Genomic DNA, 23,645 nt, shown 5'->3' on the forward strand with positions numbered 1-23,645 from the left:
CAGGATACTAGGAGGCCTTGGCTCAAGGTTATGAGTAGAAGATCTAGGGGATTAGAACTGGTTATTTGGATTAGGCCTACTCCATGTACTGAAATGCCAGGTTCCACACCTTACTGCCACCCTGGTGCCTTTGTGTCCCTGTCAGTTCCCTTCAGTTCAACACACACTAAGTCTCAGTGTGACGGTGTTGGTGAAGAACAGTAGAAATGAACTTGTCTAATTTTGTTTTCTAAAGTAAGACCCCACTTCGGTTTCTTGAGCAAGTCAGTGTCTTGATAAAAAGGGTCTGTTTCAGATTTTAAAAACTTAAGTGCCATAACAAGTGAATATAGTGCCTGCTCTTGGACTAGATTCTGGGTCAAACTAGCTGCAAACTGCTTTATTTGGGGGATTCTGAATAGGGACTAAATGTTGATATTAAGGAATTGTTGGGTTTTTTATTAGGTGTGATAATATTAATTTGGTTCTGTAGGAACATGTTTTTAAAAGATGAATATTGAAATATTTCATTTAGTGATGGCATGTCTAATCTACTTTAAAATACTTTAGCATAATAAAAAGAATGGGTTGAAACAAAAGAATAAAAATTTACAGAAAAACTCAGTGTTGCTTTGTAGGCAAAGTATCAGAGTAATCATTTTTTGTGCATAAGAAAATAAAGGAATAAAGCCAGTTCATGAAATAAAAAAAGAATATGAGTGATATGCTTCACATTTTAAAATGGTAATAATGAATAATATATACTTAATTTTTGTAAACATTTGGGAACTTTCTTGCCTGAAATTTCACTTGGGTATTGTATTTTATTTCCTTTTGTTGAAGATAACGAGTTTAATAAAATAATTTCCCTTCAGATCTGATTTCATGACTAAGAGTTGTGGATTCATACCCACCAGGTTACAATATGGCCACAGAAATAGAGTAACTTGAATTCCTGAGACACATGTTGCATTATGTAAACATTTTTTAAAGGAATCTGAGAGGTAAACATTCTTTTTGACTCCTTCCCATGTAAAGGCTATATAACCTCAGCACTGGTACAACTTGATGCTAAAAGATAAGCTTTGGGGGAGGAATTCCTTCCCATAATATTCTGAAATAAAACAGTAACAGTAAAACTGAAGAAAAAAAAGTGGTTCTACAGCAAATAATCTAGAAATGAATAAATTCTTGTCAGGCCATCTCTTTGGGGCTACCATTTCTGTCACCATACACCACCAAACAGAAACGTAGACAATGATACACCTTGGTATATCTGTCAAACATAATTAGTAAGGACAAACAGAAAACTTACCAGGTTCTTGAAGTTTAAGAGCTTGCAAATCAAGACTTTCATTTTCCTTGAAGAATATATGAAACTTTTCAAACGTAGCTGCATATAATTGAGCAGATTCAAATGCTGCCTGTATGGTTTCCTAAATGTTATAAAAAAACAGACAAAATTATATTTTTCCTGAGCAGAATTCAATTCAATAAAACTGAACAAACACAGATGCCTTCTCTGTGCCCAACACTATGCTTTGACCTGAGGATACGTAAGTGAGGAAAGATACCATCCTGGATGACAAGAAGCAATGAATGGATTTTCTTATGAAACTAAAAAAAAAAAATACATCTTCAAATCTGACCTTCAAAGAATTGTTCCTTATGACTGAAAGGAGGCACACCTGTAATTTTTTTGGCTTCATGGTGAACTTATACATCACTAGTAAATATATGGCAAGAGACAATGTCTATTTATTTTCCAAACTGCACATTTTATATCTTGGTTAGTGTTTTTGAGCAAAGGCAAAACCATTTAGCATATTTACAAATTTACTTGCCTAATCTCATTATTAAGTTCTCTGTGCCGGCAAGTCTATTCCAAAATGTCTTCATAATTTGCCCTAATAAAATCCTTTCCCTCCCCTCACTTAACCTTGGCTCCAACCTCCACTTCTCCACAAAGTTTTTCCTACAATAGCCATGTCAATACATGTTATCATAGTTCAATGCCTATGAACAGCAGTTAGGATCAGTTTGTTGTTGGTCTTGGTCCATTATTCCCTGGCTGCACTCAATTGCCTTCCCTTACATTTCCTACCAAGACTTCTTGCAAATGACTGCAAGGAAAACTAGAGATGATCAATGGAATTGCTCATTCCCAACACATCAGTGCTAGGGTATTGCTTTATGGATTCAGACTCTTGCTTTAGGGATAGTGGGTAGCAGTAGAAAGTCTCATTACAAACAATAGCACACACCCTGGATGGCTTAGTTATTTGTTCATTTATTTCCTTTTAATAGGTTCTTATATAATCTTCCAGAATGTTTCTGCTGTTTATTTCTTTACATTAAAAATTGAGGGGAAGAAACTATGTCAAAGTATGTCTCCTTTGAGAAGATGTGCTACATATATACAATGGAATATTACTCAGCCATAAAAAGGAATGAAATAGTGCCATTTGCAGAGACATGGATGGACCTAGAGACTGTCATACAGAGTGAAGTAAATTAGAAAAAGAAAAACAAATATCATATAATATTGCTTATATGTGGAATCTAGAAAAATGGTAGAGATGAACTTATGTGCAAAGCAGAAATAGAGTCACAGATGTAGAAAACAAACTTATGGTTACCAAGGGGGGAAGGGAGGGTGGGATGAACTAGATGATTGGGATTGACTTGTATAAACTGCTGTGTATAAAATAGATAACTAATGAGAGCCTACTGCATAGCACAGGGAACTCTACTTAATGCTCTGGGGTGACCTAAATGGGAAGGAAATCTAAAAATGTGTGGATATATGTATACATATAACTGATTCACTTTGCTGTATAGCAGAAACTAACACAACATTGTAAAGCAACTATACTCCAATAAAAATTAATAATAAAAAAGAACATCCTTTTCCCCACAGCAAAAAAAAAAAAAAAAAGTATATCTCCTTTGAGCAGATCTAATAGTCTTTGATACATGATCATGCAGGTATTAGAAACACAACAGGAGGCCTGTAAATGGAAAGCTCCACCAACATGTTCAAAATATGATTTTAAACCTCACAGGAAATTTGCTGGAATAGTACAAAGAATTCCATATATCACCACTGAAATTCCTTAAATTTTAACAATATATCACATTTGTTTTATCATTCTCTTTCTCTCTATATATTATTTTACCCTGAACCATTTGGAAGAAAGTTGCAGACACAGACATTTTACCCCTAAATAGTTCAGGGTTTATTTAATAAACACAAGGATATTTTCTTATAGAACCATAGTATAATGACCTAAATCAGGAAATTAGCATTGATATTAATACTATTATCAATTACAGATCTTACACAAATTTGGCCATTTGTCCCAATAATGTCTTTCATAACAAAATAAAAAACCTTTTTTTCCTGGTCCACTATCCTATCCAGGATCATGTATTGTATCTTGTATTGTATCATGTACTGTATTTCTTGTATTGTACCTTGTCATGTCTCTGCAGTGTCCTTTAATCTGAACAATTTCTCAATCTTTGTCTTTAGTGACCTTCAACATTTTTGAAAAGTATCTCCTGTGTGTGTATGTTATACTTCCTAATGCTTACATTCAGTTATACATTTTTGGCAATAATACTACATAAGTGATGTATGTTCTCTGTGAATAGTGTCAAAAGGCACAGAATGTTGATTTGTCCCAGTACTGGTGATGTTAACATGTTAGTTAAGGTGGTGTCTGTGAGGTTTCATTCCTGCAAACTTACTATTTTCTCTCTTTAAATCAATAAATATTCTATGCAGAAACGCTTTGAGACAATATCCTTTTCCTCATCATATCTTTGCATACTCGTTTTAGTATGAATGAGAGATTCTTGCCTATTTCTATAGCGGTGATTTTTCTTTATATTTTCCTTCTATGTTTACTAATTGGCGTTTTACTGTAAGGAAGAGCTTTCCATTCTCACTCCATTCATTCATTCACAAAATGGACTCATGTATTCTCATTTTATTCAAAGACTGTTATAATCATTACTTATTTTAATGGTCATATTGTCCCAGGGAGACCCTTCAAGTTGGCTTTTTAATTTTTTCTGCATGTCACCATTATTCCTTAGGCACCTTCTTATTTTTTGGTTCAACAATATGCTCTGGACTGCTCTTGTACTTTCCCTGCCCCAGGTTTTGAATAAGTCATTTCTCCAAAGAGATTTGGTTCCTTTTGATTTGGAATGATATATAGAAAACAATGTGTGGACACCAAATATCCTCATTGTTATTAGGATGTCACTGCTTCTAGGCCATCTCAGCAAGCAGATCTAGGATACACACAAACACCCCACATAAATACATATATACACAAAACCCTATACATAGTGGTCTTTCTATCGATCAATTAAAGATCATGAGTTCATAACTCTAGTTCCAATATAACACCATTCTGGTTTTTCCTCTTCCATATTTGGATAAGGATGAGTAACCTCATTTCATTATCCACAATATTTAGTTATTTGCTCAACCCTAGAATACACAGAAAGTCATTTCAGAATTGCTAACACACTAATACCACTAGGAAAAACAGACTAAGTGGAATTTAATATTTATTATAGTTATAGTGGTCTTTAGCTTAAGGGTATATGGGCAAAATAGTGTGTTTAAAAGTTACTTGGTTTCGTTTTTTTCCCCTTCCTTGCAGTGTGGTTATATTATTCATTTGAAATATAGTCTAATTCTTTTGTTTTCACTGTACTCTATTTTAGGGTTTTGTTTCCCCGTTCTTATTGATTTTTAAGTGCTATATTTAAAAGTATACTCAGAACTAAGTGTGACTCCTGCCATCTTTTCTACTCCATACCCACCATCCTGTCTACACCATTCCCACTGTCTCCTCTAGGTAACAAATTTCCTTAGTTTCTGGTTTATCTCCTCTCCCTCCCTATTTTCTGACATAAAAAGTAGCACATTATAGATATTCTTTTCTACTTTGCTTTTTTCACCTAACAATATATCCTGGAAATCACTCCATATTAGTTGGTAGATATTTTCCATATTATTTTGTTCAGCTGCATAGTCCTCCTCTGTGTAAATGTACCATAGTTCATCCTATGTATTTTGGGAGTTTCTGATATTTTATAAAAATAATAATGTTAACAAAATCTAGTGCATATGTACTTTTGTACTGTTGGGCATGCACCTTCTGGGTACATATTTAAAGGTGGAATTGCTGGATCAAATGGTAAATACATAACATGTAGTTTCGTTATATACTGTAAAATTCTCCATCATTTGCATTCTCAAATGCAAGGTGTGAAGAGCATTTGTTTATCCATAGGCTAGCCAATGGAATGTGTTGTCATGTTTTTGAATTTTGCTAATCTCATAGTTGAGAAATGCTACCTCAATTTTGTTTCCATTTGCATTTCTCTTATAAGTGAGGTAGAATATGTTTTCATGTGTCTAGGTTCTTGGTCTTGGTGAGTTTTCTATCATATGTTTTGACAATTTTTCTACCTAGTTTTGGTCTCCCTGTTCCCCATTGGCAAGAGTTATTCACGTATAAAAATATTAGCACTTAGCTGTGATTTATATGCTGCAAATTGATTCTCCCAGTTTGTAATTGTATTTTTACTTTGTTTATATATTTTTTTGCCTTGAGAAGTTTTAAAAAAACTTTATACCATCAAATTTATCAATTTGTGCTATTATTGCATCTGGATTTTGAGTCATAGCTAGATAACCTTTCTTCATGAACAAGATTATAGAAGAATTCACCCATGTTTTCTTCTAGAACTTGTATGATTTAAATAAATTTTTAGATCCCTGATCCAGTTATTTTATATACAGTGTGAGATATGTATCTAACTTTAACTTTTTCCCAAAGGCTAATCAGTTATCCCAACACTATTTATGAAAAGTCCAAATATATCTCAGTGATTTGAAATACCATGTTTTTTATTTAATAAATTTTCATATATACTAAGGTGTATTTCTGGATTTTCTATTCTGTTTCACTGGTCTGATAGCCAATACCATAAGCTTTTAATTATAGAGTTTACATTTAATACTTGGTAATAATAATACCCCAAATAGCTTTTCTTTTTTAGGGTTTTCCTAGCTTCTGTGCATGTCTATTATTGAATATAGGCTTTACTATAAACTTATGCTCTGTGATAAAGCTTATTAGTATTTTTATTGGCATTGTGTTAAATTTATAGATTAACCTAGGGAGAACAGATATCTATTATGCTGAGTCATTCCATCTAAGAATATTTCTTTAAGTCTATTTTTGTGTCTTCCAGAAACATTTAAGAAAACTTAAAAAGATATCCTTATATAGGTTTTTTTTTTTAACATTTCTTATTAGGTTTATTCCTAAATATATTACCTGCTTTGTTGTTATTACAATGAAGTTTTTTCCACCAAGCATTTTCAGTATTCTAGAACAATTTATGTGCTATTGTGAATATCTGGTCTTTGGAGAGTTGATAAAATTCCCCTGTGAAACCATCTGGGCCTGGGGCTTTTTACAAGGCATTTCTTTGATAACTTCCTCTATTTCTTCTGTGGAGATTGGTAAGCTTTCTATTTTTAATGTGGTTGATTTAGATTACCATGTTTCCCTAAAAATACTATCTATTTAATCTAGGTTTTCAAATTTATTTGGATAAATGTCTGCAAGGTAATCCCTCATTTTTTTTTCTGTTTAAACGGTTATTTCCTTGTTTGTCATTGATTATGTTAGTTAGGATTTCTACACCCTTATTTATTTTTTTCCTACTTGACCTGCCTTATGATGAGAGTTGCATGTTAAAGTTTTCTATTCACAGTGTTTCTATTTATGTTCCATTTGTGTCTCATTGCATCTCTTTGCCTTTTGCAAGTGTTTCCTGTATATATATTTGGTGCATAGAAATTTATAGCCCTGACTCATAGGATCACAAATCTTGCTTTCTTATTGTTTACATTTGTCTCTACACCACTGAGTACCACTTCATTTTCAGTCTTTCTAAAGAAAGACTAAACGTCCCCTACCACGGTGGTATATTTGTTACAATTGATGAGCCTACATTGACCCATCATAATCATGCAAAATCCATTGTTTACATTATGGTTCACTCTTGGTATGGAGCATTCTATGGGTTTCGACAAATATATAATGACATTTATCCATCATTATGGAATTATACAGTGTTTTCACTGTCCAGAAAATCAGTGTTTTGCCTCTTCACTCCCCAACCCTCAACCCCCTGGTAACCACTGATCTTTTTACTGTCTCCATGTTTTTGCCTTTTTCAGAATGTCATATAGCTGGAATCATACAGTATTCCCATTACACATATGTTACACCTTTTGAAGTTGTCCTACAGTGTTCTTGGATAGTCTGTTCTGTATTTTTCAGTCCTTGTTCTCTTTGCTTTTTGGTTTTCAGGACTCTATTGATATATTCTATGGCTCAGAGATTCTTTCCTCAGCTGTGTTTAGTCTACTAATAAGCTCATCAAAGGCATTATTCATTTCTGTTATGTTTTGTTTTGTTTTTTACCTCTAGCACTTCTTTTTGGTTCTTTTTTAGGATTTCCATCTCTCTGCTTACATTGCCCATCTGTTCTTGCATGCTGTTTATCTTATCCATTGGAGCCCTTAGCATATTAATCATAGTTGTTTTAAATTCTGGGTCTGATATTTCCAATATCCCTGCCATGTCTGGGTCTGATACTTGCTCTGTCTTCTAATTATTTCCCCTCATTAATGTGCTTGTAACTTTTTTTTTTTGATAATTGGACATGATGTATTTGGTAAAAGGAACTGCTGTTAATAGGTCCTTAGTAAGGGGATGGTATGTGTCAGGGGAGGGGATATAGTCTATAGTCCTTTGATTAGGCCTCAGTCTTTTAGTGAGCCAATGCCTCTGAACTGTGAACTTCATAAATATTTCTCACTTTTTTTTTCTCTCTCCTTAGGTGGGACAGGTGGCTAGAGTGTGCTGGAGTTATGTATTTCCCCTCCCCCAGGTAAGTTAGGATCAGATAATACACTAGCAAATTAGACTCTGGTTAACTAGTTTCCTCTGAGGGTAGGCCTTGTTGAGAAGAGGGTGCTCTGACATATTTCAAATTATTCCTTTTCCCCTCTCTCTGCTGGAAGCATGAGAGAATTTTTCTCTAATATTTACTGTGAGAATCTGGTTGAGTTCTTGCAGGTAAATTTCATAATAATGTGGGGGTTCCCTATTACTGGGTCCCTGGAGTTTTTGACTCTGAGAGTTGTTCACACTGAGCCTCTAGCAATTCATCAATTACAGTTCAGGTTTTCCTGTCTGGCACTGGTTCTCACTGAGGTATCTGCTCATAGTCTCTGCTCTCAGAAGCCATGACTCCCTGTTTTCCTCTCTCTGTCTCTCCAATCTTGAGGGCTGTGGTTTCCCCTGTGTCCTCCCCTCTATTACAGATCCTATAGCAGTCTGTTCAGTCAGTGTGTTCAGCTTTTTACTTGTTAGAATAGATTGGCAACTTCCAAGCTCCTTACATGTGGATCCAGAAATAGGAAGATCAGTCCTTTTGCCAAGTTATCTCTTGGTTGGATGAAACTCATCCCAATTTCATACAAAATCCTGATCAGCACCAAAAACCCTAGGCCCTTGTCTTTTTAAAACTATTTTTTCTATAGCCTTGATATTTGAAGAACTAGCTTGGTTAGATAAAAATTATTGATTCGTATTATCTGCTCTTGAGTTTCATTAAAAAATGCCATTCCATCATTGCCTTTCGTTATACGTTTTTTTAACATCTTTATTGGAGTATAATTGCTTTACAATGGTGTGTTAGTTTCTGCTTTACAACAAAGTGAATCAGTTATACATATACATATGTTCCCATATCTCTTCCCTCTTGCATCTCCCTCCCTCCCACCCTCCCTATCCCACCCATCTAGGTGGTCACAAACCACCTAGCTGATCTCCCTGTGCCATGCGGCTGCTTCCCACTAGCTATCCACCCTATGTTTGGTAGTGTATATATGTCATTTTTGAGAAGCCTGATGCTAGTCTAATTCTCTTACTTTTGTAAGTTATTTTCATTGTGCTGTGAGACCTGGAGGAATTTTTCTTTAGCTTTAAAAGCTAATAGTTTTAAAAGGATGTATCTCAGAGTTGATTGTTCTAGGTCAATTTTCCAAGGCACTCTGTGGGTCCTTTCAATATATAGATTCACATTTTCTTTTCTTGGACTATAGTTATGTGTTTGTTCTACCCTTTGTTTTGTTTTTCTCCTTCAGACACTCCAATTATATGTATGTTATTTCTTCTTTGCCTGTTTTCTATTTCAATTATTTTCTCTCTGACCATTTTTACTTCTACCTCTAGCTTATTTTCATTCTCCTGATTGTTATCCTGTCTTTATATTCATTATTACATTTTCATTTCAGGTTATTCTCTCCAGTATGATGCAATTTAGTCTTGATTTCTGAGATAATTTTGTCTTTTTAAAAAAAAATTCCATTTTTATCTTAAATTTTGAATTTTTTTGATTTAATGTTGAGGCTATTTATTTTATAGTGCAGCTTTTGTTTCATGTTTTTTGGGGGGGGAAGAGAAGGAATATTTTAATCTTCACTTTCTATTTTCTCCTTATAGTACCTTCTCAGGTATTTAAAATATTTTAATTTCTTCAGCTCATGGATTTGAGTGATTTACAAAATTTATAATTCAAAGGCATTCTGTTTTCTCAGTAGAGCAATGTGCAGATTTTTATTTTATTTTTTGGTTGTGGGGAAAGAGTTGGGTGTATTCTGGTTTTCTGGTTCTTTTTGTCTTGCAGGGCCTTAAATTTTCACCAGTTGCTCTATTTTCCCTGTACCACCCAATGTTCAGATAATGTCTTTTCCTCCTTTTTAACCTTATTCCACCACCCCCGCAAAGTGATACCATCTTAAATAACTTGTACTTTTAAGTCTCTTTCTTATAATCAGTGCTCTAATCTACCAGATCTTAAAAAAAAAAATCACTTTAGCATTTAGAGATTAAGTAGCATTTAACCTAAAGATAAGTCAGGAAGAAAATATGTTACTTAGTTTCTTAAAAATCAAAAATATTATAAAAATAGTTTTAGTAAAAGAAAGTATACCTTTATTTGAAAGATAATTCTGTGAAAATTCTTATCATCATCAAATACTGCTGATAAGCTTGGACCAAATCCACAAGTTTTTTCTTCCAATTTGTTGTTAATGTAAGGGCTGGTAAAAGCATCAAAATACGAATCAGGCACAAGATTAGGAACTGATAACACAGTGTTTCGGAAATGATTAATTGCGCCTGAAATACCATCCTGTTGGAGAGAAAAGCACAAACATAAATGTAAACACACACATGGTTATATTTATTAAAAGTTTTGCATTTTCTAAACTGCTAAAATAAATAAGAATAACTCATTCAACAATGCCAGGTACTGCGTTGACTCTGAATATATGACAAATCAGAAGACACAGCTCCTGTCTTCAGGAAATATGTTTTCTAATTGAAAGAGAGGCAGATAAGCAAAAAGTTGCAACACATTAAGATGAATATATTACATTCATTTGAAACATGAACAAAACACAGAAAAGTCATAAGGGAAGGAAGGCCAAAGTATGCCTAAGAGAATAAGGGAAAGTTCAAAAGGTGGGTTAAAAGTTCATATTCTTTGAGCAGTAACTTCCATCCTAGATATCAATCCTAAGAGAAAAAATTAGATATGTAAACAATGATTCATGTGGAAGGGCACTCACTGAAGCATTAATTATAATAAAAATTAATTAGAAAAATCCCTTAGTGTCAAAAATAGAAGAATCGTTAAGTTATGGTATATTTATATGAATGGAAATTAGGCATCTCTTCAAAGATTGATTAATGACATGGGAAAAAGCTTATAATGTAATTTAAGTTAAAAAAAAGAGCAGGATGAAACTGGTGTATAACATCCCATTTTAAAAATGTATGTGTAAAATCTCATGGTAAGTTAGGTGTGTTGGTATATCAGTATGTACTAAAACAAGATTGGAAAAAAAGTATAAAAATGTTAAAAGGTTGTTTCTATCTCTGACACATGGTGTTACAGATGATTTTAATATTATTTTTCTGTGTTTTTCAAGTTTGATGAGCATGAATTAATTTATAATTTATAATATATCTAAATGTTATAAAGTTACTTCTTGAGAAGAGTCTTAAAAGACAAGCAGGAGCTTGTCAAGTATACAAGATGGGAGTACAGTCCTTGTAAGTCATTGTATATGAGAGGCCCAAGGGGAGCTGGCAGGTCTGGGTGCTGGAGCATAAGTGTCAGTGTGGAAAAATGCAGTCATGATGCAGTCGGCCCCTTCTGGAAAGGCCCTGTGAGTGATGCTGGGTTCCAGTGTTAGACGGTGGTCTGGCATTCCCCAGATTGTGACCATGGACTACCCTGAGTTAAAAGGGTCCCAATGTCAAATAAGTTTGGGAAGAAACCTTAGGTTAAACAGGATTTTCCTCTGGATCTAGTAAACAGGATTTTCCATATTTGTTAATATGCAAATGCATATCACAAACCCTTTTCTCCTAGAATGCCTACCAACATCTCACAGAGCATCCTATAGACAATGAAGAAATTTAATTTTAAGTGACATGATCAGATTTGCCTATGAAATAATCTTGCAGTCAGCAATGTAGAAAATGGACTAGAAGGAAGAGGGGCAGGCAGGTCAGAAGAGACTATCACAGCAGGCCAGGTAGAGGTGATGAGGTTCCCATCGAGGGGAGGTGCAACTAAGGTCAACACACAGGACTCGCTGCCTTGATCTCAAAGAGGTAAGGGAGGATCTAGGATGACTCCTGGATTGCTGGTTTGGGCATGTGGATACTGTCTTTCATTGAAATGGAGATATGGAAGGAGGAGCAAGTTTTGGAAGAAGTTGATAAGTTCAATTTATTTTGGTGAGTTGGAGTTAATTGTGGAGATTTCCAGATGGTTCCAAGTCTGAAGTCTAGAAGAAAAGTACACGATGGAAATATTTATTTAACGTCACCATTCTAGAAGTGGTAGTTGGAACAAGAGGCATGGACACAAGCCCCCAGAGGAACATAAAAAATGTGAAGAGGAGGGAGCCTTTCAGGATCACAACAGTCAAAGGTCAGACAAAAAAAGTGGCTCCAAAATAGAGTACTGAAAAGGAAAAAAATGTTGGCACAGGAGTAAAACCATGAGAAATTACACCAAGGGGGAGTCTGCTTCCAGAGGCGGGAGCGGTAAATAGAGTCATATGCCACAGGAGGTCTGTCAAACACAATAGAAAAGAAAAGAGCTGGAAAATGTACGTTGGATCAAGTATTAGGAAACCATAGTTAACCCAAGAAAGAACAATGTCAGATGTCAAGATTTAGGTATATAATTTTCCTTTAGACGAAGCCATATGTGTGTATGTGTGTTTGAAATATTAAGACTAATGACCAAAATAAGAGCGAGAAAAAATAGAAAATTCATGAGTGATCCACTCATGGCAGTTTATACTGCCCTTGGCTAATTTGGGATTACATGAAGCAAAATCTTATGTGTGGTGTGAACACATGAACATGCTTGGCCTATGACTTCATGGGTAGGTATTAAAAACACCCCTGTGGGGAGTTGGCCCCTACAACAGGAAATACGGAGAATGTTAAGGTTTTCAAGGCTTAAGGAGAATAACCAGCTGCTTGCTGGAGAGAGCTTTCTTACATCATCTGCTGCACAGAAACCTCTGCCTTCCACGTGAAGGCCAAGAGCCTTCTGGCCCGGAAGGGACATGAGAGCCCAGTGCCTCTCGGAGTGGGACATCCTGAACGAAGGTCCAACCACAGGGAACTCAGCAGTCTGCTTGTCCTTGTAAATAACCTAAAATAGCCTGATGATCTGATAAATTACAGAGTCATAGACTGCTGGAAGAGGAAGCAACCTTAAAACTCATCTGCCTCCTCATCTCACAGATGCACAAACTGAAGCCCAGAGACGTAAGTGGTTTCCCCATTGGAGTAAAGTCAAGACTAGAATCTAGAGATCCTGACTACTAGTGCTTTTGTACCACAATACACAGCTAAGGGCAGAAAATATAGACTCCGATTGGTTTATTAATCTATGTCTGTACCCAAAGGGGGAAGGCAGAACTCTAAGATGGCTCCCAAGATCCCCTCTCCCTGGTTTACATGCCCTGTATAATCCCCTCCTCTTGAGTATGGGGGGATCTGTGAATGTGATGGGATGCCACAGCCATGATTATGTTATATTACAGGGAAAGCTGAAGGGACTTTGCAGATATAATTAGGTTGACCTTGAATTAGTCCAAAAGGTGATTATCCAGGGTAGACCTGCCTGAATCAAGTGAAAGCCCTTCAAAGAGGGATTGGGCCCTTCTCAAAGGATATTCTCCAGCTGGTCTTGAAGAATCAAACACCCATATTGTAAACTGCTCAGAGTTGGCCACATGAACTATAGGAACTATAGGTGGTTCCTAGGATCTAAGGGTAGTGCCCACTGGACTTCCCTCAAGAAACCAGGGACTTCAATCCCATAGCTGCTTAGAGATGAATTTTTTTCAACAACCCGAGGGAACTTGGAAGTGGATCCTTCTCCATTCAAGCCTCTAAGGAGACCTCAGCCCAGACAATACCCAAAGGGCAGCCTGCATGGAGAGGTCCTGAAGTGGAGAAGAAGCTAAGCAGTGCCCAGATCCCTGACCCACGAGACTGAAGTAATAAATGGCTGCTGCTTTAAGCTGCCAAATAGGTGGTAATTTGCTGCACAGCAGTAGATACCAAAACAACACCCAGATGCAACATACTTTAAAAGATTTCAAAAATGGTACTTACAGTGATTTCTTGGAGGGATGCCTCTAGTCAATTTTACATTTTGCATAGCATATGTTCTCTCGGCGGTGGACCCTACCAAGCCCCTAGTTTGTCTCAAGTTAAAGAAAATGTGCTAAACTTTCAGATACTTTTTATGTAGATGCCATGCTGTGTGCAGAACAATGCTTTGTCTTTTCCTTACGACCATTTTGGAGAAGGGACAACAGCAACCCTGCCAATCATTTGACAGTAGAACAGTTGCTTCATTTTCCAAAAAGGTATTTATACATGGATGTTATATGAGGAAATACGTACCAGAAAATCTTCCAAAGAAGGCTCAAAGAGCAGTGACTGGACTGTCAAAATCAGTTCTGTGACAAACATGGGAATGGGAGATTCATCTTCTTCCTGCTTCTCCAGCATGGGGACCCCCTGAAATGAACAATTCTGCAGTGTTATAAAGATATAAGTACCAAGGTCTAAAATTAAAAAAAAACCTCTGTATCACAGAAGGCACATAAACTTAAGCTTACACAATTAGCTGATGTTATAATGTTGGCATGTCTTTCAAAGAATACTACCATAGAAATTAAAAAATAAAGGCAAATATAGAAAGACTACATGACAGTGTAAAACTTCTCTCCTTGTAAAAACACTATCAACAAAGTGGAAAGACAAACAACAAACTGGAAAAATATATCAGTTAACGTATATAGTAATACAGATAGAAGGTTGGTTATATTTAAACAGAAATATACTCGATATAGTCAATAGAAATATATACTAATAACATCATAATTGATATTAAATAGAAAGATATTTAAATAGAAAAATGGGAAAAGGGCATAATCTGACATTTTTAAAGGAAATATCAATCAACACCCTCCTCCTTCTCTTCCTCAAGATATTAATAGTTTATTCAGCAATACTTATTGAGTATTTACTGTGTGCCAGGCAGTGCTAACTATTCATGTAAATCCCACACCAATCATATGTAGCAGGTATCATTTTTATTCCCATGAGAAAACTATGATCTGGAGAAGGTAAGACATTTCATTAAGGACACACTGGTTTGTAAGTGGCAGATCAGAACTGACACCCAGGTCTTTCTCATCATGAGACCTATACGCTTATCCCTGTACTGTGGTGGCAGTTAAAGGAATATAACATTTAAAAGTGACGTATTACTTTACATCCATCAGATGGACAAAGATTGAAATGAATGACAATATCTAGTGTGCATACGACCAAGCTCCTTCTTGAACATTGCTAGGAAGATTGTAAAATGACACAAAACTTTCTAGAAAGTTATGCATCAGTTTCAAAAGCCTTAACAAGTGAGCACATTTCTGATCCAACAATTCCACATCTAGGAATTTCTTCTAAGGGGAAGAATCAGAGATGTATGAAAAATGTACAGACAAAGATATTCATTGCAGCATTATTTGGACTAGTGAGAAAGTGATCAATAATAGAAAATTATTTACAAGATGTATAATACATTTATATTTGAGAATGTTATATGGAAAAATACATATTGACTTGGGAGATTTTTCATAATACATTACTAAGTGGAAAAGGTAGGTGATAAAGCAGTAAGTAAAGTATGATTCCTTTCTTTCCCCCTTGGAAATAGTTAACTTGGTATAGCAGAGGATGCTTTTCTTTGTATACTTCTGTGTTTTTCAAATTTTCTGCACTTAGCATATATTACTTTTATAATTAGAAAGATAAATGTTACTTTCAAAATGTGGTAGTATTGAGGAAAAAAAGGAATTGAGAATAGGGAAGGAGAGAAAGTAATGAAAAGGAGTATGTAGCTAAAATTCAACTTTTGGAGAAAAGGAAAACTATGGCAAAGAGCCACAGGCCTTGAAACTGCATATTGGGTCTCCTGGGGGGATGCAGAGATATGAAGGTAGGAAGCTTGATGAAACCAGATATGCATGTTTTGCTATGTTTTTAGGTATCTGTCATGGATGGAGCTGGAGAAAAGCTTTCTGGGCTATCAGATAAGCTATGTTAGAATGCACAGATTTGTACTATTTAATCCACAAATTTGTACTATTTAATCTCAAATGTCTCACATTACTCTGTGTTTCTAAGATCAACATCCACCTAAGAGGTTATTCATTGAAAGCACAAAGGTTTGCTCCCATGATTTGCTCCTGTCGCCTCTAAACCATTGTTTATCTCTTTCATTTATACCACCTTCCCTGCTTCTCTCTGCCAGTTCATGCTCACGATGACCCCTGAACTGTAAGCTTCTTGGGGGTAAGTATTCTATCTATGCTTTTCATCACCGTGTACCCAATACCCAGCATAGGGATTGGTACATAGTAGATACTTAAGGAATATTTATTGAGTGAACACATGAGGAAACTTTAGCAAGTGCCTGTGAGAGAGACTGCAATATTCAGTACAATGGATGCTTTCTCTGCTATTAGATACTTGTTGATAAGCTGATTTTCATTCTGTGATTTCATGTGTGTATGGTAGACTCTGATTATACTCTGAAATCCTCAAAGCATTTCTCCTATTTTTCCAGTACACAGAAAATAGCATAATTCACAGTGCATAGTAAGCACTCCTCAATAAATGTTGACCAATGAATTTTCTTAATTGTGTCTGAATATACCTTTTTATCAGCGACTTCAGGCTTCTCTTCTGTAATCCATTTCTGAATGACATCTGCTGAAGGTGTCCGTTTTAACTTGTCAGTGAGATAATTCAAAAGGAAGCTAGCAGAATTTACTGTTAGGACATGCATTGTGTTCTCAATTAGATAGTCATTTAGACGAATAAAGCTTGAAAAGAAAAAAAAAATACTACCCTCAGAATGGGAGAAAATATTTGCAAATGAAGCAACTGACAAAGGATCAATCTCCAAAATATACAAGCAGCTCAATATCAAAAAAACAAACAACCCAATCCAAAAATGGGCAGAAGACCTAAATAGACATTTCTCCAAAGAAGATATACAGATTGCCAACAAACACATGAAAGGATGCTCAACATCACTAATCATTAGAGAAAAGAAAATCAAAACTACAATGAGGTATCACCTCACAGCAGTCAGAATGGCCATCATCAAAAAATCTACAAACAATTAATGCTGGAGAGGGTGTGGAGAAAACCGAACCCACTTGCACTGTTGGTGGGAATGTAAATTGATACAGCCACTATGGAGAACAGTATGGAGTTTCCTTCAAAAACTAAAAATAGAACTACCATACAACCCAGCAATCCCACTATTGGGCATATACCCAAAGAAAACCACAATTCAAAGAGTCATGTACCACAATGTTCATTGCAGCACTATTTACAATAGCCAGGACATGAAAGCAACCTAAATACCCATTGACAGACAAATGGATAAAGAAGATGTGGCATATATATATATACAATGGAATATTACTCAGCCATAAAAAGAAATGAAATTGAGTTATTTGTAGTGAGGTGGATGGACCTCGAGTCTGTCATACAAAGTGAAGTAAGTCAGAAAGAGAAAAACAAATACCATATGCTAACACATATATACAGAATCTAAAAAAAAAAAAAAAAAAAAAGGTTCTGAAGAACCTAGAGGCAGGACAGGAATAAAGACACAGATGTAGAAAATGGACTTGAGGACATGCGGAGGGGGAAGGGTAAGCTGGGACAAAGTGAGAGAGTGGCATGGATACACATACACTACCAAATGTAAAATAGATAGCTAGTAGGAAGCAGCCGCATAGTACAGGGAGGTCAGCTCAGTGCTTTGTGTCCACCTAGAGGGGTGTGGTAAGGGAGGATGGGAGGGAGATGCAAGACGGAGAGGATATGGGGATATAGCTATACGTATAGCTGATTCACTTTGTGATACAGCAGAAACTAACACACAATTATAAAGGAATTATACTCTAATAAAGATGTTAAAAAAAAAGATTAGGGATGGTGGTGGGGGAAGGAGTGGGTGTGACTATAAAGGGGTAGCATGAGGGAAATATTTACAGTGACAGAATAGTTTTGTTTCTTGATTGTGGTGTTAGTTACACAAATCTACACATGTGATAAAATGATCCACTGTACACCATACAATGTCAATTTTCTGGTTTTTATATTGTATTTATAGTTATGTAAGATGTAACCACTGAGGGAAACTAAGTGAAGAGTACACAGGACCTCTCTGCACTTTGCAATTTCTTGCAAATCTATGATTATCTCAAAATTTAAAAAAAAAATCAAACTGCCAGAGTTCAAATCCAGGCTCTACTCTCCCTGTATGAACTTGGGCTTATTTAACTAATCTGTGCATTGTTTTGTCACCTGTAAAATGAGGACAACAGCATCTACCAAGTTATGGCAAGAAACAAAGAAAATAATACCTAAAGAAGGATGAACTCCTGATACGGAATGTGGATGAATCTCAAAAGCATGCTAAGTATAAGACACAAGGGACTATATATTATATAGATCTGTTCATATGACATTTTGGAAAAGGCAAAAACTATAGGGAAAGAAATCAGATCTTGGTTGCCTAGAGCTGGATATAAAGAGAGGGGACTGAACACATCTCTGAGTAATGCCTTTTGGTATAGTTTTGACTTTTGAAGTCATCCTGATATTCTACATATTCAGTAAAATAAAAGTAAACCAACAAGGATGGGGGAAGACAACATTAAACTAAATGCAAACAAACCAAATCAGTCCAATTAACTGTATTTCAAATGTGCAACATAACCAAATTGAGCAGGGCAGAGAGTAATCCAAATACTTTCTCAGTCTAGGGGGAAAAACAGCAAACAAATCCTAACTGTTTTTAGTAGGTAAATCCAAATTGAGGAACATCTGAAAAAACAACTGGCCTGTATTCTTCAAAAATCTCACTACCATGAAAGACAAAGAAAAGCTAAAAAGTATAGGTTAAGGAGATTAGAGACATGACAACTACATGATCTTGAACTGTATCATTTCTTAGAGAGAAAAAAAAATGTCTTAAAGGACATTATTGCAACAGTTGACAAAAGTGAAATACTGTAACTGTAGATTAAAGTATTGAAATAAAAAAAAGAAAAACAATACTGCTTCAGTTTTCTATACTTACTACCTATTTTTGAAAGTGACTCTAAAGCAAGTATTTAAAATATCATAATTTCTCTTTGACGTCCCATTTATATTACAATATCAGAGATTAATTGTCCAGAACAGTTGTTCTTAGACATTCTTCACTTTAAAACACAAATAGGGCTTCCCTGGTGGGGCAGTGGTTGAGAGTCCGCCTGCCAATGCAGGGGACACGGGTTCGTGCCCCGGTCTGGGAAGATCCCACATGCCGCAGAGCGGCTGGGCCCGCTGAGCCTGCGCGTCCGGAGCCTGTGCTCCGCAATGGGAGAGGCCACAACAGTGAGAGGCCCGCGTACCGCAAAAAAACAAACAAACAAAAAACAAGCAAACAAACAAAAACCACAAATATACTCAAATATATAGCATCAATTTAGCTAGGCATTCTAACCATTCAGTAGGATATTTAATGAGCAATATAGTTATGAAAAAAGCACATAGCTCATTAGGGGCCGTAAGATATTTTTCTAAAGATGCTTTAAAGAAGAAATCAGTAAATATATATCTGTGACTTACATTCTAATGGTAATAAAATCTTTGCTATTGAATAAATGTTGTTTGACAGCAATTGCTAACCCAAAGATGAAAATTTAATGTTTCCCTACTTGAGGGCTTAGAATGTAAACTGAGTCAGCAAGGCATTTGAAATAACTATTTATGCTGCTTAAGTGGAGCCTGAGGGGCCTCTAGCCTATGATAGTGGCCTCAGGACTGCTTCACTGCCTTCTGTTGCAATACAGACATTATTACCAGATTATCTCACATATAAACTGTTGCACAATTAAGATTTATTAAATGGTTGTAAAATGTGGACCAAGTTAGTGAGCACAGGGTAACAGTCATTAGTGTTTCTAGTGCCACATACAACTCTTCAGATAATGTTCGGTGATTTTGTTTGCAAGAGTTAGTTGCAGTGATGAGCTTTTAGAATGATGTGGAAGCCAAACTCTGGGACAATGGCAAGACCCAGTTGGGTAAGCAGGTGGAAGCTCCTGGTGAGATCCTGGAAGGTGGACTTTCTTCCCTGATCTCCCCGTGGCAACCTGCCTTAGGAAGAGGGTGGAACTTTGTGTGGCCACGCAGCTGCCTGTAGCTCTTTAGGGACTAGACAGCTGGAGTAGACCCTCCAGATCCACTCAAGGAGGCCCACAAATCTCTGTGTGCCTGACTTCTCCTAACTACAGCCTGCCCAGTGGTCCTGGCTGGGCTAGAGGGAACCAAAGCCTTAGTGATCAAAGAGGAGCTCTTGGCCTTGGACTTGCCCTCCACCTTCTCTGGCTGCTTTGCTAGGTGGCAGCTGGAAGGGCAGGCTTCTGGAGCCGGCATTCAGGTTACTGTGTCCTCCAAATCCCTTATCACTAGTGAATCCTGTGATGATGGCTTTAACTTTAATGAAACTTGAGAAGGATGGATGCTCTAGTTTTTCTTGAAAGAAAGAATAACAATTTACCATGTTAGCCTCATGCAGTGATGCCTTTTGCTGGCCTGCTTTGTGTATGTCATTTTCTGGGAGTCTCCAGAAGTAGGCAACTCAATGAGGCTTCTGCTTTCTGGCATTTCACAGTAACCTAAGAACAACAGAAGACACAACGACAAGAATTCTTGTGTAAAAACTCCATTTCTCTCGATATGGATTAAGAGACAAGTAAAATTCAAAAATGACAAAATGCTTTGGTTCATGAGCAATTTCAGACTCCAGAAAACAGCCCAGTTATCCAAACAAATTCCACATCAAAGGATTTCAACTTAACAAAAGACTCTAGACAGCTTACTAACATCTTCTTTAACAGGATCTGATCTCTGTCCCATGCCACCTCTTTCCAGGAACACATTTACCCTCCTTTTCTGCCTGAATAAAATTATCCTTTAGAGTCCCTGCCAGCTGGGGCCAATTCTGAGATCCATCCAGTCCCTTAATTTTAACAAACCTATTGTCTGTACTAGTAGGTTGGACGTACGTTTAAGCAGAGAGGCCCCGAGTCCACTATAAAATGCTTGCGAAATAAAGGTTCTGTAACCAGTTTAGAAATACTATGCACAAGCAAGGGTAATGCAAGGAAGATGTGGTACTTACTGTTTTATCCCCTTCTACAATATACATTGAATTTATAATCTATCAAGCAAAGATTGGAAGAATTGAAAAATAGGGTCCTTATTTAAAATAGAAAAGTGGAATGAAAATGAGTTAACATTTTGGAAAGCCACCACTTCTGATCTGTTGAAGTTCTTTCCCTTTCATACCCTCAATAGATTCATATTCACAGTCATCAGGCATAAATCCTGCAGCACACAGAGCAACTCGACAAGCCTTTCTGACCACTTCTTTGGCCTCGTTTCGAAATTTTTCTAGGCGCTCTGTCACCTAGACATTGATAAATATGTATCATTAGTGGTACTAAAGTATCAGTAATAGGGAAAAAAAATCTTGACACTAATAGACAAAGTTCCTCACCTCCTCTAGCCATACAGCTTGTGCAGCTTTAAATTCTTGCAGGGTGTAGGTGTGATATATTTCAATATAACAAAGTCCCATAAAGCTCAATTGATAACACAATTCATTTATTTTAAGGAGAGCTGGTTGCAAATACTAAATGAAAATAGAAATTTATCATTATTTAGTAAAAAAAAAAACCCTTGCCTTTTAGAAGTATAAAAATATTGGGAAAGCAAGAATGGTAATTAAGGAAAATAAATAGCTCTATATGTAATTTCAGCTGCAGTTACAAAGTGCGTACATTGAAAAGGGACACTTCTGAAATTTTGTTCTGAAAGTATTTGAATTATCAGATTTAATTTGTCTGAATTCTTTTCACTTTAAATACATGTCTTTTAACCATGAATTTGAGGGCAAGTAACAGAGGATGGGGCAATATCTTAAATTTCACTAGGTTTGGCTAATAGCTATTAAAAGATTCTTAGTGTTACCTTAGGACTTTACAATGTCCAGTCACCATGATAATGGATGGGCCCATTTATTGATCTAAGAGGTTATGATATAGAACAAATACAAATTTTGACTTTAAAATTTCAGTGGGTAACAGTCACTATTAAGAATCTACCTTGCGGGCTTCCCTGGTGGCGCAGTGGTTGAGAGTCCGCCTGCCGATGCGGGGGACGCGGGTTCGTGCCCCGGTCCGGGAGGATCCCACATGCCGCGGAGCGGCTGGGCCCGTGAGCCATGGCCGCTGAGCCTGCGCGTCCGGAGCCTGTGCTCCTCAACGGGAGAGGCCACAACAGTGAGAGGCCCGCGTACCACAAAAAAAAAAAGAATCTACCTTGCAATGTGGGCTGGCAGAATGAGTGGAAGTATTTGTGGAATAATGTCATATAATATAATTTAATCTTCCTCTATGCCATCATCATAAATCAGGGTTTTAGGGTGGTGGCTTTGAAGGCACATGTTCCAAGATTGTTTCTAGGTCATTCACCCTCACTTCTAATCTAATCAAAGGAGGAGCAATAACATTATATTTTTAAAAAGTTAACTTAAATTTATTTATATGTGACACTGGTTTAAATGTTATATATAGCACACTCTTGGACTCTTTTCTAGGAGTTTCCAAAACAGGACAACCAATAGTCATTCAGACCAACATGAAATAGTGCTTTAGTTAGTTTTTCTAAGTGCAAATAAAGGGAAGTTATAATTAGTAGAGTCCTCAATGAAGAGATTTATGTGACAAAACATCTAGGAAGTCATACAGCCCTTAAGATTCATCTCATGGAGGAATTTTCATGATAAAAAAAGAAGCAAAAATATAATATTGTAAATCAACTATACTTAATTTAAAAAAATAGAAGCAGAAGTTTAGAGGCTGTGTCTCTGAATTGAGATAAGATACTAAATAAATTAACATGAGTACAGGAGTAGGAATGAGTCTGTAATCAAAATGTGGCAGTGAAAGCAAGAAAGTCTAGTGTACTCTGGAGAAAAAGTCCTTGAGCCAAAAATATAAGTTCTATTAGTAAAGGGATAAATAGCTAGGATCCAGGTGGACAGCAAAACTGGTATTGATGGTCTGCCAAAAAGTTAGAGTTTGATAGTGGGAATTTGGAGGAAGAAAAAATATATATAATCTAAGAAATTACTTTGGCTTAACCTAAATATCTGGCTGTCAGCATAAAGAACAAATGTGAAAGCTGTTGTGAATGTAAGAGAGACTGAAGGTGTTTTGCTTTTTTCTCCCATGATTGTTTCTGCTGTTAGTAAATTTCCAATGGAATCTGGGTTAGGTGGTTCATTCATAGGCTGGTATATCAAGAGTGCCCATTGAAAGTGATAAGCATTAGCATTATTTTAATATTTTATAATAAGTACAAAAGGAATATAATTTTTAAAAATTCACTGTTGTACACCTGAAATATATATTATACATCAATTATACCTCAATAAAAATTAAATTAATTAATTGAAACACAAGACATACAAAACAATCAAGCTACTAGAGTCAATAATAAATTCTGCAAGGTTTCAGGAAACAGGCTCAATATACAAAAGTAAATTGTATTGCTATATAGAATATGTATATATATATACACTATTTATATACATTTATAGATATATCGTTTAGATCCCTGACTTCAGACTATACTATAAAGCTACAGTAATCAAGACAGTATGGTACTGGCACAAAAACAGAAATATAGATCAATGGAACACGATAGAAAGCCCAGAGATAAACCCACACACATATGGTCACCTTATCTTTGATAAAGGAGGCAAGAATATACAGTGGAGAAAAGACAGCCTCT

The 23,645-nt window shown here is 36.1% G+C and overlaps 1 protein-coding gene across 1 annotated transcript in view; it reads right to left on the bottom strand.

The window, feature by feature from the left end:
• The window catches only part of DNAH6 (dynein axonemal heavy chain 6), a 297,300-nt gene that overhangs the window by 220,095 nt on the left and 53,560 nt on the right, over positions 1–23,645 (bottom strand). The window contains exons 6-12 of the mRNA XM_059078614.2: positions 21,346–21,480; positions 21,135–21,255; positions 20,344–20,461; positions 16,429–16,597; positions 14,106–14,222; positions 10,087–10,287; positions 1,295–1,415 (exon numbers count right to left, since the gene is read on the bottom strand). Of these exons, the coding sequence (XP_058934597.1) occupies positions 1,295–1,415; positions 10,087–10,287; positions 14,106–14,222; positions 16,429–16,597; positions 20,344–20,461; positions 21,135–21,255; positions 21,346–21,480 (982 nt within the window). The remainder of the gene's footprint in view (positions 1–1,294; positions 1,416–10,086; positions 10,288–14,105; positions 14,223–16,428; positions 16,598–20,343; positions 20,462–21,134; positions 21,256–21,345; positions 21,481–23,645) is intronic.

The sequence above is a fragment of the Kogia breviceps genome, chromosome 11, assembly GCF_026419965.1.
Source record: "Kogia breviceps isolate mKogBre1 chromosome 11, mKogBre1 haplotype 1, whole genome shotgun sequence".
Classification (NCBI taxonomy): domain Eukaryota; kingdom Metazoa; phylum Chordata; class Mammalia; order Artiodactyla; family Physeteridae; genus Kogia; species Kogia breviceps.